General features: G+C 40.7%; 3 protein-coding genes across 9 annotated transcripts; all 3 read right to left on the bottom strand.

Moving 5' to 3' along the window:
* Positions 1-643: 643 nt before the first annotated feature.
* On the bottom strand, positions 644-18,323 carry LOC108040311 (reticulon-1-A). 7 transcript variants are annotated; one of them, XM_017117738.2, is made up of 6 exons: positions 16,830-18,323; positions 12,481-12,516; positions 1,788-1,995; positions 1,516-1,724; positions 1,341-1,446; positions 644-1,274 (listed from the first exon to the last, which is right to left on the bottom strand). In XM_017117738.2, the coding sequence occupies exons 1-6, from the start codon at positions 17,974-17,976 to the stop codon at positions 1,205-1,207; spliced, it is 1,776 nt and encodes a 591-aa protein (XP_016973227.1). In that variant the 5' UTR covers positions 17,977-18,323; the 3' UTR covers positions 644-1,204. The 7 variants fall into 7 exon arrangements, with proteins under 7 accessions (XP_016973227.1, XP_016973230.1, XP_016973229.1 ...); XM_017117741.2 differs by lacking the exon at positions 16,830-18,323 and adding an exon at positions 12,955-13,225; XM_017117742.2 differs by lacking the exons at positions 12,481-12,516; positions 16,830-18,323 and adding exons at positions 6,513-6,659; positions 7,613-7,724 and having other exon boundaries at positions 1,085-1,274.
* A 466-nt stretch (positions 18,324-18,789) lies between these two features.
* LOC108040313 (zinc finger HIT domain-containing protein 1) lies at positions 18,790-19,286 on the bottom strand. The gene has a single exon (XM_017117747.2). It carries the CDS (start codon positions 19,284-19,286, stop codon positions 18,831-18,833), a length of 456 nt encoding a protein of 151 aa, XP_016973236.1. The 3' UTR covers positions 18,790-18,830.
* LOC108040314 (general transcription factor IIH subunit 5) lies at positions 19,215-19,703 on the bottom strand. The gene is made up of 2 exons (XM_017117748.2): positions 19,579-19,703; positions 19,215-19,526 (listed from the first exon to the last, which is right to left on the bottom strand). The coding sequence occupies exons 1-2, from the start codon at positions 19,611-19,613 to the stop codon at positions 19,340-19,342; spliced, it is 222 nt and encodes a 73-aa protein (XP_016973237.1). The 5' UTR covers positions 19,614-19,703; the 3' UTR covers positions 19,215-19,339.
* Between the last annotated feature and the right edge of the window lie 55 nt (positions 19,704-19,758).

The following is a 19,758-nucleotide window of genomic DNA, read 5'->3' as shown; positions in this document are numbered from 1 at the left end:
CCTGTTTTTCTTGCGGTTACATATGTAAAGTTGCACTAAATTAAAGATAAACCCTCGAAAAGTTGCACTTAAAAATTTCGTTCTTTCTTCAGGCGATGTCTTTGTTTATCTCACTTACATTTTGTATACATATATATTTTCAAGTGTATTAATTTGCAAAAATATCTATTGGTATATAGTCTGATTTAGAAGAACGCCTAAAATACAGTTATGGGATAAACTGCACATGCACATATGTATGTAAGTACGTCTATATGTGGGGATTCCATCAAAATACGCAATTCAAACGCAAAGTTTGTTCAACAATTAAGCAACAAAGAGTTACAGTAATAATAGTAATGAACATTTAAGCTACAATTGTGATGACACTTGCGTATGCCTTCGCCTCAAATAAATTTGCATTAAATATTTGATTTAATTTCATGTAAAATGCTTACAAATTAATTGTACAATGTGAAACAAGGCCATTTATGTAAATGAAGCGGTAAAGCTGCTCGAAATTCTTTTCTTCGTTATGATTTATGATTAATGTTTGCATTCTCCTCCGTTAACAGGCGCGTGTTTAATGACTTACGGATCAGCTTACTTATTAGTATATATATTTTTTCTTTATTAAAAATGCTAGAAAACACAAAAATCATTAGTTGTGGATTTTTTTACTTCATTTTTTATTTGATTTTTTCTTGTTTGTTTGTTTTAAGAGTAATCTTAGTTCTTCTTGTTGTTTTATACAAAAAATCAACAAAATAGTAAAACTAAAACTAAAGCAAAGAATTAATTAAAAAGGTTCACAATGGAAACTAAGAAAGTTGAGTAAATTGAAATGATGACATTTGAATTGAATTAAAAATTGCTGGAACTCATAAAAACTTTTAATTGCATTGCTGCGTCTATATAATCGTTTACTTCTTAATTTCCCTCACTTTTAATGTTTTTTTGTTTCGTTCGTTAAAAACTTAAAGACACTTGGACAATGTTTGAAACTGCTACGAGTTGTTGGTTGATAAGTTGTTTGGGTTTCTATAAATTTGATTTACAATTATCGATTGATGTAGATTGCAATTATACAATTAATATGTAAACATTGCTGCTAGATTTGTTATTTATTTAATGCCTGGATGAATATTAAAACCATTCAAATAATGCTTAATAAATAAATAAACATGTTTTTATTGTGGTTGTTTCTGTAGCTAGTGCGGGTTGTTTACTTGTCCTTGTCAGACTCGGCAGCGGCCACGGGCTTCTTGTTGCCAATGGGGATGGCCACTCGGATCCTGAAGGAAAATAGGAAATGGGAGTTTAGAAATCTATCCCTTAAGATTTAGAATAGCCAAACTCACTTGTCGGTGATTTCTGTCAATTTGCTGCGCACCAGATCCAAGTAGGTATCGATCGATTGCTTGTTGTTCTCGTAGACCTTGGGCAAGGTAAACAGCGAGACAAAGGCTGCACAAATAAAGGGTTATCATATCAGTTGTAAATACTATTTGGTTTAGGTAATTCTCCTCCACTTACCCAAGATGACCAGAGTCATGCCGTTGAACCAGGCACCCACGTAGGTGAAGACCCACAGGATGACGCCGAACTTGATCGAATCGATGATATCCTCAACCAGGAACAGACGCCTCAGCTCGGAGGTGAAGCCATTGATATGTGCCACAGCCACGCCGGCAATGTTCTGCACCTTGTCCTGCGACAGCGTCAGATCCAGCTCCAGATATTCCCTGATTTGCAAGGGAATTATATTAGTCAACTATTTACCGAGTATATCAATCAAGTGAACTCACTTAAAGGGATGTCCCTCGTTTGTCTTTTGCACGGCCTGTGTCACCGATTTGTAGATTCTGAAGGCCACGGTGCCGAAGAGAGCCAGGAGCGACAAGTAGGCAAACACGCTGATCACCGAGAAGCTGGAGATGGCCACCAATGTGATCAGGCCGGCGCCGAAAACAATGCCGGATTTCTTCACATCGCGCCAGTAGATAAGGGATTCCACTAGAGAAAAGAAGATGGTTCAATTATTAACGGCTTTCAAAGAGTTTTTTGTGTTATACACATTTGATTTTTCATTCCCAATTTATACCCCTCATAAACTGTGAAAAGAGGCAAGATAAAGTGGACTGAAAATACCGAAATATACAGACGTACACACACGTTCAGCCTTTCGCACGCATTTACATATATCTTTTCAGCTGGCGGCAATTATGCAATCTATGAGATAAATATTTGAATCGGATTCGGGCACCTCGGGCCCATCTGCTTAGGTGGTAATTATCGTTAGCATTTGCTGAACAGCATGCAACTGAGCTTTGCATTATATTCTAACCCTAAGCACCTCCCTCCCAGCTTTTCACCGGTTGTTCACTCACACAATTCGGTCGACATTTCGGGTTTTCGGGGTTTTCCTACGGATCGTTCGCGGTGCTACGTTTGACGTTCGTTGCCAAGTTCTACACACTAGAGAAATATTATTTAGCGTCTGCTGGCCGGGGGCAGAACATATATGTAAGAATGGCTAGAAGAAGATTTCAGATTTTCCGGACCCAGCCGGAAAACAAGAGAGAGCCGAAAAGAGTGTATGTATGCTAATGGGAAGAGCGGTGGCCAAAGAGTGTTCGAGTGGCGAATGTAAATGGAAATGGTTGGAATCGCTTAAGAATCGATTGTCCAGCTCGTGCCTGAATGTATCTCTTGGCTTCAGACGCTGACGTAAACACAACTATTTGCTTTATATCTTCGCCATCGGCCTTAGCTTCATTCGCTTTCATTGGATTTACCGATAAGAAGTCACTGCCCCTCGTCGTCTGGGTTAACCCAATTAAGATACTAAAACAAACAATAGTTCTATAAATACATCTCAAGTGTTCGAACTATGGGATTTGCTGCCTCATCGATGGGTCATTAATTCTAACTGATTTATAAGGGTTCTCAGGTAAACTATTAACGTGAATCCAGTGAGGTGCTGCAATCAATGAATGAGATATTCTCTTTTGTGATAAGAAATCGTTATAACGTAATTATGGCTTGGTAGTTTAGGAAATATTTTTTAAATTAACATTAGGTAGTTAAGCACCAGAGTAATATTTTTAGAGAAGATCTTAGGGCAGTACAAATTATTCCGTGTGGTTATCCCAATCTTTAGTCATAAAATGCGATCACTATATCACTATAGAATACACCTAAACAAATAATAGATAAATTAAAACTCAAACCAGCATGAGGCAAACTACAAAGCTGGGTAAACTTGTTTTAGACTGGGATTCGGATTCGAATTTTTCTAAAGTTGCCAGGCCAGACACGATCTGAGGGAGTATTATGTAAATATGGGGGAAATAAATTAGAAAGGAGACAATAGTGATGAGATGGCAGCGTCTGAGACCCTAAACTGGGTTAAAAACTTTGAGAAAGCTCTCTCGTGGGAGAAAGTTTCCAAGGTATCAATTGAATCGAAGATTTCGTTACAATTGCAACATGAATCTCGCCGAAGAGCGATGAGATGATGGAACTGGTTTGGTTTGGTTTGCCTTGAAACCCGTTTTGGTCGAAAGTGAAGTGCAGCCTCGGCGGGACAAGAACACAAATGTAGTAGTAGTAAGAAAATATTACACAAAAAAACAGATAAGACTGACAGGGACTGATAACATCGTAGCTGCTATGTCTACACTTGTTTAATAATTCAATTTAAAATTGCCAATGCAAGCTGGAATTATGATGATGGGCCAAATTTGGATTTGCTTGGTTGCCAAGCGCAGTTCGAAACGTGGCAAATAAATATATATAAAATTAGCACAGCCTATGGAATGAAATTATGCGAAGCTAAAAAACTTGCAAAGTGATGACTGGATTTCGTAAGGTTTTTGGTTGTTCTTATTTTTCGAATATTTTGGCCACGTTGGCGGTGATGATACTCTGCTGCTGACGTTGGCAGCAATCACTGCGACGAATGGTTCATAAATATTTTTTATTCCACGACCTAGCGAAGATAAGACCCTCGTTGCGTTGCTTTTGTGGGTCTTAATTTAAAGTGGACAACGTGGACCAAAGAGACAGGTGATAACGTCGCGGAGATAGCCCCTGCTAATGGGTATTACCTGGTCCGCGTTCTGGAAGCGGCTGGAAGTTGCCGTTGGAGTTGTTGCGTGAGTAGCGCTTGCTGCCGCCTGCCATTTTTTGTGTGTTTCTTTCGATTTAAAACCGTTACTAGCTTGGCGCCAAAATGTATGCAAAGCGGGTGGGACTTTCGCGTGTCTAGGCTTAATTACAGCGTACAAGTTAGTTGGTTAGTTAGTCGCTACACGGACACGCACGCACACACACTGGCACTCGGGTACGATTCGGCCGACCGTCTGAATCGAGCGCAGCAAAAGAACTGGAAGAAGTTTGAGCACAAATTAAACCAACAAGCCTCCAATTTGCCATCGCATATGGGGAGCTGGAACTGCTTGGGCCGCGCGAGCGGGACAGCCAATAAAGTGGGCGGGTGGGCGAGGTAGAGAGAAAGAGATGGGGCCAGAGAGAGTAGCGGCAAACAAGTTTTCTGGATTGAAAAAGCAGGGGGAGCCACGCCAAGCAGTGCACAGTGGGCGTGTTATCTGTCTAATCGATTAGTATATTCGAATTTGAAATCTGTGGTTTATATACATATACTACTAGCAATAACTTCTTCGACTTAAGAAAGTGTTTAAAACATGTTTATATAGACAGCCCTTTTATTAATTTAAATAAATAATTGATCCTAAATGGTTGGAATGTAACATCTATTAACGAATTTAATATCACCTGGTGCCGTATTAGTAATAATAATCCGATCTTAGTTATATTTTGATACACTTGCTAATGTTGCACTTCCTAAATAAATCAGCGCAGATTAGGACAAAATAGCCCACTGTGCGGTAGGAGAGCGGCAGAGAGCTGTGCGTCGACGATCCGTATTGAAAGTAAAAGATAACGCGCAATAACAACAACAAATACGGGGGGTGGAGAGAGTACGTACATATGTCAGCAAACGTGTCAACCTCAACCACGAACTTGGCGATTCGCACTCGGGTCCACAGCCGAAGCTTGAAGATTGGGAATTGGACTTACGTAGCCTTACGTAGAGTTAAGTGACGTAGTGGGTGGGGTTTTGCGGTTGAATCATGGATCCGGAGCGTGACCAACAATGGCGAAATGCGGGAAATGCTAACACACACACCATGGTTTTAAATCAATAAATTAAATCTGCATTCAAATAGGTCGAGATTTGCACTGCTTATCTATGGGGGTTCAATGGACTGCTTTATATAGTTTGACAGCCACTGTGGAACGGGGGTGTGGATTGCAATTTCCATTGCCGGCTCAAAACGCAATTGGCTGGAAAACTGCGTTTTGGCTAAATGCTAAAATCGTTTCTAGTGACATCACTATACGCAAACACTTATATCCAACCCCAATCACCTCTAACGCTTTTGCGTTGCTTTTCTTTTTTGGCGCGTTTGAATGAGTAAGCTCTGCTTCAAATGATATCATTCCGATGTTCGCGCCTCTGACATAATTCCCAATGTTCGCCAACAAACGTTCATAAATGCAATAATTGTGTGCACCTGACATTGTCAGAAAGCATGCAGAATTGCATAAGGCCATGTTAATAAACAATTAAAAGAAATGCACAGAACGAGAGAGAATCAAAAACATCGAATAAACTAGCAATTAGAGAAACAGAAAAAATATACACCACACTCGTGGCATAATGACTACAATATACTTTCTGCATATTGCTTTATATGCTAAATGCCTAGTCATACAATTTCTTTTATAATTATCTAACAAGTAAGATTTTGTTTAAAATACATATTTTTTGAGCGTGACTCGGTTTAAAAATCCGCTCACGCACGCACCTCAAATTGAAACCCCATAAAAGTTTCACGAATGACAAATCACTTGATACTTTGTTGGCTTATCGTCAAAAGTTACCAAGGGGGAAGTGCTGATAAGAGGAAATACTCTTTTAGAAATACCCCTTTGGGAAAAGAATTAGTTAAAAAGCAATAAAACTAATCACATTTCGCATTTTAATTGGAAACGAAATAGGTTCAGACTATTGATAGTCGGGGTGACAGAGCTTTTTATAACACATATCATAAATGAATAGGCAAAACTGATACCAAAAGAACTAAATTCAGCAATTCCTTATCTAATCATTAAGAATTTGATTTGAAGAAGAAGTCTTAGCCTTCCTAAGCCGAAACACTTTTTCTCCCTATTATTCTCAACATTTTCCCTTAGACACTAAAAAGAATATTTATAAATAAATTATAGCTGCAATTAGAAACAACGCGCAGCGAGAGAGTGTGATAATGAAAGAGAATGAAAGAAGAGAGTGAAGAAAATAAAAGAAATTTCCCCAAGGGAAATTCTTGTTTCATTCGATTTTCAGCTGGCCATGCGGTCGGCCCTCATATTTACCCAAACCCTATACACACTTTTGAGGCCGATGAAATTCTTTTTGATTTGATTTAATTTATTTTACTTACACGACTCGCGATTCAGGGGCAAGTCTTTGAGTTCGCCCAGCGACTGCAGCAGACCCTGCAACGTTTCCAGACCAGCAGCCATCGTATTGTGTTTAGATTAACTGAGTATATGCGGTTTAAATTCTATCACTAAAGCTTTTTGCTCGACTGCAAGAGAAAGACGGAAGAATCAAATGTAGCGAAAGTTCTTGCGAAAGGTTCACTTCACGGATCGAGGAAATGCGAATAATGCAACGGCGGGCATTAACATTAACCGTTTGCGTACAACTGAACGATCGCGAGCCAAGACCGATCGGATCCGACCTAGACGAGAGATATAGAACACGGCCGAGAGTTCTTCGCACTCGCACTCACAATCGGAATGGCAGGCGGAACTGATATGGAAAGTGCCATTCGTTGGGGCAAGATAGTAGGATAGGATTAAACCTATTATTATATTATTTCATTCATTTTTTTTGATTTACGTTATGACGATAACCGCATTGGCTGGGTGCATGTCATGATATTGAATATGATACAGTGGTCGCTGGATAATAGAACTCGGTTAAAATATATATATTTCTATATAATAAAAAGGTAACCCTAAGATATCTCCAAATGTCTAAAGTATTTTTCAAAGTTCTTTAAAACACTGTAGATTCTTAGGGCTTATATGAATCCTGAATGTTTTTATTCGAAATTTATTAACGCGCTTTGCAATTTGTGGATTCTTTTTGAATTACATATTGATAAACGTTTTTTTAATGCGCTTCTGATAAGTTTAAATGTGTATTGATTGTCTGGAATTTCACACCTATGAGCCACCACTGTATCTACATTCGCATATATGTATAGCCAGAGTTAGGGCACCTATCCAAGTTATATAATTAGAAAAGTATCCGCACAAAAAACACGAGAAATTCCGCGGGGAATGGGGCGGGGAAACTGAATGCTGCGACGACAATGACAAAGTCGCGGATTCGTGTTTTCTGTCAGCTGCAAGTGCAGGTCATCCGAGGAGTTCAAACAGCTGACACAATCGGTGTCATGTGGAGATGGAGATGGGGCAACCGCACAGACACTAGCACACGGGCACGCACAGTGCGGAAAGAAGCATTTACCGATCTCGTTTTCGTTTCGTTTTCCCGATCTCGATCTCAATATCTCGATCCCGTCTCTGGGGCAATGTTACGTTGTCAAAGTCCGGACATCAACTAAACTACAATTAATTTCAGATGCGCTCAGCTCGGCGCAGGGCGAAGCGACGACACTCAATGCCCGCACACCATCGTGCTGAGATACAGCACGCAGGTACTCAACTCGGCGTACACCGGCGGCCAATAAAATAGGCATGCGTTTAGCACCCACAATCTGCTTTCATCATTGAAAATTAAAAAATAAGCTATTCAAAGATGTAGTATGCGTTCCGTAGCTAGCTTGAGAACTCAGGTGTTCTACCCAGAATATTAATATTAATTCATTGAAAACAAGTTAGGTTCAAATTACTTTTTAAATTTGAAAGATAAAATGCTCTTTTAAAAAACTCGAACTATTTTACAGATTTCAGTAAATCATTTTTAAAGTCTTTCCGAGTGTTTTAGAAATATGTTTTCACCAAAATTGGACCCACGAAGGGAGTAAGGGGGCTCAAACGCTTTTGGGAGGTTAAAATTTTTTTAGGTAGGTAAGATACACCGGACATGACATTTTATACTAAAATCTCTTTTATCATGACCACCGCTGTGGACAGAAAGGGAAAAGGAAAGGGCCCTCTGGTTATAGCGAATTTCAAATAGAATGGCTCTGAGAGAATCGCAGATACAGGAAAGGGAGAGAGTGAGGGATGCCAGAGCTACGGAGAGCGAGGGTGTTTTTGCTGTCGAGAAACACGCATTTGTAGCCGTTAATGTAGTTGTCGCCTGTTAGCAAACACACGTTGGGTAAATGAAAATGCAATTTAGGTAGTCGACTGCTTTTCTCGCGAACATGTCTTTGCAAGCAGCATGTACAGATGAAAGGAAACGCAAAGAGAGCCAGGGTCAAGGTGTGGAGAAATAAGAGGATCAAGGAGCTGAGCAGAACCGAAACGGTAATACCGATCAGGTACTCGAGATATGTCCTTGCCAGGGCTGTAGACAAGCCAAAAACTGGTTGAATTTATGACTACAGCAGAGGTACAAAAGATATTAAGTATTGAAAATGCAATAAGTGCGATCTTTGACTCATTTAATAACAAAAATAATTATCCACCAATCTCATGAGCATTAAGGGAAGACTTTCCAAATACCGAATACCAACAAACATTAGACCAGGTCTTTAGAGATTTGAGAGGGGACCATTTTAAACTAAAACGTTTTGAAATTCCTGGAGTTTTAACAAACAGATGTTAGAAGTTTTCAAACTTTATATTATTTTTTGGACACGCTTTATATTTTAACAACGTAAAACTTTGCCTTTAGCCTTGATCTATCTCAACACACACCCAAAACATGTATAAAAAGATTTTTTTTTATGTTTGCAATATTAAATATAATCCTAGGAATGAGAGATTTCTTGTTATTATTTAATTGTTATAGATATAAAAAGAAGGCTTATTATTTCGAATCCCCACTGTTTCAATATTTAGCTTTTCTCTAGTTCAACTGCTTGGACCGGCTAGTGCAGCCTACGTCGTAATCTTTAAATGTTAAACCGCACAGCAGCAGCACCAACAACAACAATGACAGCGAATGGCTGAAATACTTAGCTAAAAGGCTAAAATTAGCAGCCAACTGTGAGTTTTGAACGTTGACGCCGGCCGGGCAGACAGCATCCAAAGGGGGAGGAGCGGGACAGAACGCGAGAGCAGTAATGAATGAGCGGCGAGATGGAAAAGACGGCCTTTCGTTTTGGAGAGCTTCATAAACAATGACAATTGTGGGGCTCTTTCTCTCAAGTTCTCAAGTTCGCTCTTACTCGGAAGATTCAAGGTTAACGGTTTCTCGCCTTGGGGCTAGAGGCTATCTCACTGCCTGCTTGTACTGCTTCTCCACTGCTTAATACAAGCAGTGTTAACTGCTTAACCCAAAGAGCTCCAAGTTTAAAAATTTAATTTCTAAGCGTTTGTAATTCGCATTCTAGGCGATCTGACGTCAGACCCCGATAAAAGCAAAAGCTCTGGGTGCTCATGACTTGCCATCTCTTATCTCTTATTTCTAATTGCAGACAAGTTATCGCTAGCCATGGCTTTAAGTCATTTCTACTGGCTTATCATTGTTATTTTGCAATTTAATGCAAATTTTTCGCATATATGAATATACTTTTTTTCGGCGCTGAATTAGCACAGGCCAAAAAAATGCCGTCGATGATCTAATCGATTTTGGCTGGAAGTATAAAATTATATATATAGACAACAAGAAAACATGTCGACCAACGCACGTAGCATTTCTCTTTTGGCCGTTACTCATTCTAGTTCTTATGGCAGTCCAAAAAAAGAATGAAAGAAAGACCTAAAGACCGTTGGCTTAGATAGTTATATCTTTTGCTTTAATAACAATGGTGTCACGTCTAAAATTCTATTTTCAAGGCCTAGAAAGAACTCAAATAAAGATGCAATTAACCAACGTTTCATTTTTAAGAGTAATCATTACAACACTGATTGAAAAGTGCAATTTTGAGTTTGAAAAAAACACAAGCTGGCACAATGGGTGATTAATCATTATTCTTAACGCTAGACTTGTTATGAAAACATAAATATCTAATTAACAGTTTTACATTCACCAGGCAACCGCCGCTTTGCTGGCTCTTTCTTTATGGCCAAGTCCGGCATTTGGAGAATGTTAATGTGGGCCGACTTCCCGACTGACTGACTCGATTATCCAAGTATTCGAGTGTTCACAGTGGGCAGTGCACAGCGAACAGCACTCAAGCTCTTGGCCATTTCCAAATTGGGAATTGCACTTGGGCGAAAACGTAGAGAAAACCACAGGTACATGTCTAGCCACTCGTGCAAATTATATTTTAGCCAATAGAGGAGAAAAGTAATGTAGAGAAGGGGATTGAATATTTATTGAAACTTGGAAGCATAACAAGCTCCAAAAATTTGTTCTTGAAGTTATATTCATTATCTGGATCTAAATAAGTTTATTTCAAAATGATCCTTTTACAACTTGAAATGGTTAGTCCTCAAATCTTTAACTGTTTTTAATTTTTCTTTTGTTTAATATATTATAAAAGCATTTGGTAAAATGGAAAGCCTATAACATTCTGTAGTTGTATGATCGTAAGAATACAAAATTGTAGTTATTTATGGCATCATTCTATAAATATTTTAAGACATTTGGTTGAAATTATCATGAAATATATTTACAAATGGCTAAGTATAATTAAAACAGAACATAAAAATACGGTTTGTTAATTAACTGCCAGTTTAAATGATTTTATAGATTGTGATCAGGTATTCTGAACATCACAAAGCTAATAAAAAGGCGATTAAATGTGAAGCCAAAGTCCAATAATAAGTATGACTAAAGCAAGCACTCAAAAATGCATGATTAGCGAGTGATTTTTAATAATAACTGCAAACCTTAGACGAATGCCAACTAAATGCGAATTAGTCATAACAAAGGCGAATAATTTTTACAGTCAAAAGCTGATTAAAAATGGTATACTAAATGAAAATGCATATGTACAGATATATGTATGAATACCTATAGAAAGTGCATGGAGCGACGTTTAGACTAAGCTCAGATTGCATGCGAGGCCTTTGCCCCCTCTCCCCCTCCTCTTTCCACCCCTTCTCTCCGGCGGGGAAAATGGCAGACGCCCCATATCAGTTTGCAATTTGCAGTTGTGAAATGGTTTTTGTGAATATAAATACACAGTCAAGACTCTCGAAGTCGAATTTTTCTAACTGATTTATTTTTAAAATCAAGAAATATTAATAATAAATATGTCAACTATATGTTTGTAACAAAATTAAATTTAACCTTGTTTTTATAAAATTAGACATTGGACTTATTGACGTTTACAGTTAAAATATTGAAAACATTTTTGATCATACTGAAAAGCTTCTTAAAAATATGTTTTGTATTAAGGTTAAGCTTTGGATATTTGGAAAAATTGGTGTACCCAACATTTAGGACTTTCGAATTAAGAATTTTAACTTCAATATTTCGTAATTTTGCAAGTTTTTAAGTTCGAGTTGGACTGTAGTGGCGGTAAAGTTGGGTTGGCTTAGCATGCGATCCGATTACGGTTACCGCTCTTAACGCTCACCGCTTCAGTGAAAATCGTTTGGCTGGCGGGTAACTGAACTATATGAAAACGACGGCTAATTACAATGCGACCGGACTGGCAACTAACTCTAAAAGAGGGGAGGGTAAATGGGAGTTGATTGAGGAGGCGTGGCAGCTACCCCCGTGAGCATTATAAAAATGCAAATTATTTTAAGATACCCTCCAGGTGAAAGCTGCATAAAACTGGAAAACAATAAAGCCAAAAAGTGAACCTTAGGCATATCCAAAAAAAGTGTTTTAAAAATAATAATAATAATAATTAACAATCGTTTCAATATTTATGCTTGCCTTTTACATAGCTTTCTCCTCAACTTATGTATAACATTGCCCTACAAAAGTACTGAGAGTGAACAAATAAAAAAAGTCATAGATAGAGCGTACACATCCAGAGACAATGCAGAGCACTCGAAAGGATATGCGGAATAATGTGGCATACTTTCCGGGGTACTGCTTGTAAAATGTAAAGCGACAGCAACACAAAGCCTGTCATTTGTACTTGTGTTTGGGGCTTAACCGAAATGGGGAGCACAACAATGCAACAACAACAATAATAATAACAAAAAGGACAACGGGGGTGACTCGATGACATCATCATAACGCATATTGACAGTCGGCGTGTACGATTTGTACAGTTACAGTTTAAGGGCTAAGGGGCCGCACCGCGGTCAAGCAGCACAATCGCGGGCACACAGTTTTAGCGGCACTGAACTTACCTTGCGGGTGCAAACGTTCGGGCTTGAACCAGGCATCTGCAAATAGGCGATTGATATATTGATTTTCGTTAGTTAGCAGTTAGTCGAGGTGCAAAGAGATAATGAAAACAGGAAAGGAAAAAGATGGCGTGCAAAGGCGGTAAACTAAAAACAATACATCAATGCAAAAGCGGTTAAAGGAAAGTTAAGGAAAAAGCAGGACATTCCTCTAAATAAAGTAGAATTTAAGCAGTTTTAAAGGGAAGAAGTTAAAAGCAAATTTACAAATATATCTTACAGAAGCCTAAAGTTCACTTGTACAACAAACTATTTACTAAATAGAACAATTATACAATCCTTAAATATTAAACTACCACCCATGCCACCATTGTCAGAGGTTAGTTTTGTTGTTTTTTCTTTTTATCTTATTTCCCAATTTCGGGGTGAGTTTCGTTTTGGGGTAATTTTTTTCTTATTAATGCGAGTACCACTTACTGGGATCGAGTATGGAGCAAATCAATGGACGATGCTTGCACACGCCATTCTGACCGGTTTCGCCAAATGCAGACATGATTCCGATTTCGATTTTGGCTTGTTCAATACACTATTTGTGTGCACTACGAGTTATCCTTTTTCTGGATAGTAACTTTTCGGTTTTCCCGTTTTATTCGATTGTTTTCGTTCGACAAAAGCACAGCGCAGAAAGAGAGAGAGCGGAGAGTACGGTATTACGACGTGAAGGTATTACGCTTTAAGAATTTTCACTTCCGTGTGGCGGCCTCACGACGCGTATAGAGACTGAAACGTATCGGCAAAAGCTTCAGCGCGAATGGCAGGTCGAGGAGTCGAATCTCGCCTCCAAAAAAAGGACAACCCTAAGCTCAGGGCGTCGGCGCCGAGAGAGAGCCATGGAAACTGCAGAGAGATAAATGGGAGATGCCCCCTACTGTGCCCACTTACGTTTACAGTGAAACTTTCCTATTTCAAATTACCCATTCCTTAAACCGTAAAATATTACGATATCTACTGATTTCAAATCTTTTAAAGTATGCAATAAAAATAATAAAAATCTATAAGGAAACGTAATCTGCAAATGTATTCCTATTTTAATAACGTAACTTCAGATTAGAATTATATTTTATTATTAGAATTATTATTGGCTGACAAAATTAAAGTCTATAACAGTTTCGAATTAGAATTTGACTAACATTCTAGTTAACGAGGCTCTACAGTAATCGCACCGAGGTTCTACCGTAATGAGAGGGCAACCGCAAGACGCGCCAAGTTGAGCAACCGCGCTTAGCCCTGAACTCGGTGTCTCAGCGGCTGAAGTCAAGTTGGGAAAAGCTCGAGAGTTCGGGGCAAAAAGTATAGCGCCCATCGATTTCACCTATTGCAGCTGACCTGCCTGTAGAGTGGAGACTTTTTCCGCGGGAGACTTTTCCCTTTGTGTGTCGGGGCGCATGCGTCGCCCCTGCGGGAGTCTTGTTTTCACTTGCCCACCACCCACTAAGTGGGCCGGAAATTACCAGACGTTGGCAACTTTTGGGTGCGGTGGGTGCAATCGAGCTGCAGATGCTGTTGCTATTACCTCCACCTTCCTCACCCCCTGCCCTCTGACCCCGCCCTACAGTTGCGTGCGGCGTGAAAATTAGAAAGGAAATCAATCAACTGACACACTCGGAACGCATTTCCTATTTTTTCACCCGATTGGTTGTCTTTAAAATCATTGCCCCACTTTGTCAAATATACGCTTTTGGCCAACGACCAAGTTATGACACAAAAACGCTTGACGCATTTCATATGTGCTGCCAAATCGGCAAACTTCTTCGGACTGCCTTGGGCGGGTTAGCACAGTCCTGGCCAGATGAAATCGATACTTTGCAGTAGGATTACGGAAGCATGTTTTCCTGTACGAATTCAAATGGTACGAATACCAAAGCTTTCACAATAATTCGATTTGTATTGGATACATTTGACCTATATTAGCAATACATTTAAAAAAGACACAAAGGATGAAGGGTAAATCAAAGAATGAAATTTTCTGGAAACGAATAAATTTAATATATTTCGCTTGGAAAATCTTATTAAAAAAATGCTTGTAAATATTCATATATAAACAATTCTTTGGCAGCAACTTTTAGACTCTGAACATGGCTAATCATTTAAAAGACCATAACATTATCGTATAAATGCACTCACAAAAAAAACAGGAGATCAAAGAATTTATTTTCTTTAAAGTAATGAACATATGTATCATTTGACCGATTAATTCCACCACTGCACTGACCATATTGTTTTTAGGTTATCTTTGACCCACGCTCAATAACTTTCTTAATATAGAGCACCTCGTTCGGGGATTCCACTCATCGCCATGTGGTCCTCACTCAGTGGGCTAAAAAAGTCGATTTCCCCCCACTTTATGGATCCCTACTGCGTGGGAGATGCAATTAACCAAAAATAATCTTTAAAACAATTCCACAGAAAGAAACGTTGTTTACTCAGTACCGATTTTCTGCTTTCCGCCTTTCTCTGTCCACCAACACAACACAATAAAATAAATAAAGCAAGTGTATTTCTTCGGACTGGAGGGAATTATTATGGTTAATATACACAGATGTGTACAGCTGAAGTGTGCCGATATCGGAGCTGCCAGTGGACTACAGTTGGACAGAAGTCGCCAAAGGCGATAATGCGGGGCGATAAGGTGGATGCTAAACCAGCGGGGAGATGGAATGGAAAAATCCAAGTCCAAAACGAAATCAATGGCAATGGCAAATTGGAAGACAAAAGCGCAGTGAAGACAAAAGAACAAGGCAAATATCTATGTGCCCAGCTGAGATGGTAATAAAAATAGCCGCATAATCGCAGAAAAGGGATGCGGACAGACTGCAGCCGGAGGCGTCGATGAAAATCACTAATTGGAAACTGTTTTTCCGCAGTCTGTGGCATGGAAAATGGAAGCGTATGTATTAGCACTGACAAAGCACTGAATAATCCAATGGCTTAATTTAGCCCACTGAGGGGCTGTCGAAAGGTAGTAGAAAAACCAGAGCTGGCCGAATAGTAGCAGAAATTACTACGCAACAATAAATTACTCTGCCGCAAATTGCTTTAATGGACACGAAACTAAAACAGAAAAAAAGAATAGTAATGAAATATAATGAAATATGAACGGGCAATGTGTACGTCAATGGAGGCAGTCACTCGGGCTGGGTACAAAATGGTATATATATGTGTATATAGAGAGCGTTTGGAATGGTGGAGAGGTTACGGAGCAGCTGATTCATGCCGCCAAAGTATCTCAGTCGGCAATGGTGAAACTGGCTTCGAGAATGTTGGCCGCTTTTATACTACACAGACGTGATGAGTTGCCCGTCTTAGATTAGTTATGCAACTCACCACTTTTGTTGTTCTAAGGTTTACTTATTTACCCCTTTCTTTATAACTTGTTGTGTAATTTTCCGTAGGATTTAGCTCCCTACCAATTAAATTGTTTTCTATTTGCTTTGTTGAAAACGGTAAATATAGCGGTCATTATACACTTAAGGGCTTATAGTTTCAGTTATTTAATTGTAAAAGCAGATCAAACTTGATTGAAGAATATTTCTAAAATTTTATGGTGTCATTTTTTTAATTTTCAGCTTCTTTTAAGAACATACGCTTCCTCCTTAACCTTGAAATATTAATTTTAAATTATATATATTTATAATACAAACTTAAAAGTAACATTTATTTGAATAGTATAAATTGTGATCTTAAATCATATTAAATTAAATCAGTGAAATAGAAAAAAACAGCTGGTGTGGCTTATAGCGAACGAGCCCTGTATTCACCAGTCACAACCTTCTCTGTTCGCGGCATTCAAATGAGCGTGAATCACGCGGTGACGATCGATTTGCGAAAAATCTATGAAAACTGTGAGAAAGCCGGCAAAAGGCGGCTGCTGTTCAAATGGCGAATGATTAATGTGAGGCCGGGAAAAGAGAAAAGGTGGGTTCAAAAGAGAGTCCCCGGCACTGCGAATCTTCTAAGCTATTAAATTTCTCCGCATTGCGATATAAAATACATTTAATAAGAGAGCCCGCAAAAGCCGATGACATCATGGACAGAGTTTGGGAAAAAAACCGCAGAGAAGAGAGCGGCGAAATGACTAACGCACAAATGTGGGGGCGGCGGCCCAAGAGGAGGACCAGGGAAAGGGCGTGGGATGCAAGGTGCGCCGCAAGGACACTACAAACAAACATCAAAATAATACTCTAATGACGACATTGCAACATAATACTCAAATGACGACGGGGGCACAACAAATTAATTAGAAACGCAATGATAACGGGTATAAAATGGGTATCTCTGGCAATAAAACTCACCCAATCCATATTTGTAGAAGATCTCCTCCACGGACACAATCTTGGGCTGCGGCGGCGACGATTCAGCTGGCACTGGAACAGCCTTCGGCTTGGGCGGCTCCTCCTTGGGCTTGGGCGGCTCTGGTTTCGGTTCGGGTGCGAGTGCGGGTGCCTTCGGTGCTGGTGCGGGTGCCTTCGGTGCCTCCTGGACGCTGGGCTTGAACACCACCTCCTCGTCATCCAGGTCGGTTACCAAAGCGGTTGTCACGGGAACAGCCACTGGAACCGGCGGGGGTTTGGCAACTGGCGCCACAGGAGCAGCAACAATGGGAGTGGGAGCCGGAATGGGTGCGGCTGTCACCGCTGTGCGTGGCTCCTCCTTGAAATCACTGAGCAGATCCTCCGACGAAATGAACTTCTCGTTGTCCTGCTCCTTCAAGGCATCCACTATGGGTTTTTTGGCCGGCGAGGGAGTGTACGAGACGGACGGTGATTCGGTATCTGAATCCTGGTTGGCATTGGTCAGTGGAGCAGCTGGAGTAGCCGAGCTGGGCGGCTTGCCCAGGAAGTCATCCTCCTCGTCGTCATAGAAATTGGCCTTGGACGGTGCTGTGGGCTGGAAGGCCTGGAGCGGAGCCGAGGGCTGGTCACTGAAGCTGCCCAGCAGATCATCCTCCACGGGCACAGGAGCTGGAACAGCAGGAGCGGAAGTGGGTGCCACTGGTGCTGGAACCACTGGAGTTGGGGCCACCGCCACTGGAGCAGGTGCCTCTGCGAACTGTGCCAAGGGAGCCGCGAAGCCCCGCTCGGCGTTCATAAAGTCAGTGGTCAGTCCAGAGATGCCCTGTTTGATCTCCTTTCCGGCATCGCTTAGGAAGCCCTCGAAATCGTCGACCTCCTGGGCGAACTTTGAGTCCAGCTGCTTCTGCGCATCCTTGGCGCCGGCGGACACGCGCTGCCCGAAGGCCTGGGGATCACCAAAGTCCAGGTTCTTTTGCTCGTTGGCGAAATAGTGCTCCGTATGGGCATTGTCGTCCTGGGCGCCACCGCTCACGTTCCCAGCATCGCCGCCGAGTCCTGAGTCCTCGTAGGCCTTCTGTGCCCGCTGGAAAATGTCCTCGTTGGTGGCCGCCGCCTCCTTCTTCAGTTCGGCAAAGTTCACATCCATTTTTTCCAGTTTTATTTTTTTTGTAGAGGAATCAGTTAACAATTTTCACTGACGTTGTTCGGATATCCTGGCTTTCTGATTGGAGCCTCACAGACACACGCACACACAGTCGAGATGTCTCTGACTCGCACACACACACACAACGCACCCGCACACACGGGCTACAGCTGATTTCGCCGGTTTCAAATTTTTGGCAAATCTAATTTCACTGGTTTATTGCGAAGAAAGCCGCAAATCGTCGTGATTTATGCTCGGATATGTGATGCGGTACGTTAAATTTGGTTTTGAACTACAGCGACCTTTTGCAGGCGCCGTCGATGCAGTCGTTTGAAAATTTTCAATGGACCTGCGCTAGAGCTGGAACAAAACTCGATGACTGTTCGATAAGGTCCGAGTGTAATCGATACATCGATTTCTCCAGACAGTTGAGTTTCAAACCTAGGTTGTGGGCATTGCTAATTGTTTAGCCATGACACGAACCTACTCGTGAGTTGGGTCTGCGAAAAAAGCTAAAATATTTACTTTTAGCTAGAATACACAAAATTTAAATATTGGCAAAGGCATTCCTTATAAAAAAAATAGGTTTTAGCCCTAATAAGTTGATAAGTCCTTTTGTAATGAAAACATAAAGTTTGGGAAAACAACTTACAGGTAAATTACTATCTTTCATCAGTTAATTTGTTTTCAACTTGAGAACCACTCTTTAAGTTTAACTTTGTGCTCATAGCCTTAAGTTTTAAGGAAAAAGTGGTTACTGCAACCTGAAATATTAGAATTAAACCAGATGGATAGACTCACATAAAATCCATGCAGTTACTTCTAGGCTTTGATTTATTAAAACGATACAACCATTGTTAGGCGGTCCACTTCAGGCATCGAGTGTCTTGGTGTGTTTTGAGGCACCGCACGCGGCAGTATCGCGTTCCGCAGGCGGTGCACGAGTACAGCGAGAAGTTGCCGCAGACGGCGCAGAAATGTCGAACGGGCTTCTGGGGAGCCGGAGCGGAGGCGCTCTCATAGTTGGGCCGCTGGTCCTTGTCCTCCTCGAGGAGCTGCTGGAAGTTCTTTCGATACTTGGCCCGGAAGTACTCGGCGCCCTTGCGCTTGCCCTTCTTCTCCTTTCCCGTCTTCAAATTGTCCTGGAATTTGGGTAACTTCTTCGACATGACCAGGTCGGCATGGGGGTCATCGTGGAAGTTATCCTGCTCCAAGGCCTCCAGAGCTTTGCGCGCTCGTCTCTGGCGGGCGGTCACATCGAGAACACGCTTTTTTTCAGCGTCCTTAATGCGATTTGATTCGCGACCCGTCATGGTTGTTTTGGTTTTTAGTTGTTGCGGGTAAGTTTGTTTGATTAGGCAGTTGTTTAAGCGTCCTTGTCGTGCAGCGGAAAGCTAATCCGATCCATTAAATCATCGACTCGCGCCTGAAGCACTTCCACAATGTCCGTGGAGATAAACAAATGATTCTCGTCCAGATCCTGGATGATGAATTTGCGACCCAGAGCTAGCTTTTCATCCAAATGGAGCAGGAATTGTTTCATAGCAGGATCACTGCAGGAAATCTGGTTATTAAGACTTTGCCATTTTTAAAGCGAACACTTACCACTCCACCAGCACTCCTTTCATAACATTTACCATGTTGCAAGCATTTGTTTGGCGAAATAAATAAACAATTGCAAATTTATCAGACCTGCATGCTAACACTCACTGCGAAACGCAAACACCTGAGATGGGAGAAACGTGGATGTAATATAAATATATCGATGTTTAAGAAATTATGTAA

Source organism: Drosophila rhopaloa, unplaced genomic scaffold (assembly GCF_018152115.1).
Source record: "Drosophila rhopaloa isolate 14029-0021.01 unplaced genomic scaffold, ASM1815211v1 contig_2, whole genome shotgun sequence".
Classification (NCBI taxonomy): domain Eukaryota; kingdom Metazoa; phylum Arthropoda; class Insecta; order Diptera; family Drosophilidae; genus Drosophila; species Drosophila rhopaloa.
Note: the sequence above shows the minus strand (reverse complement) of the source record. Positions and strands in the feature narration are given on the sequence as shown.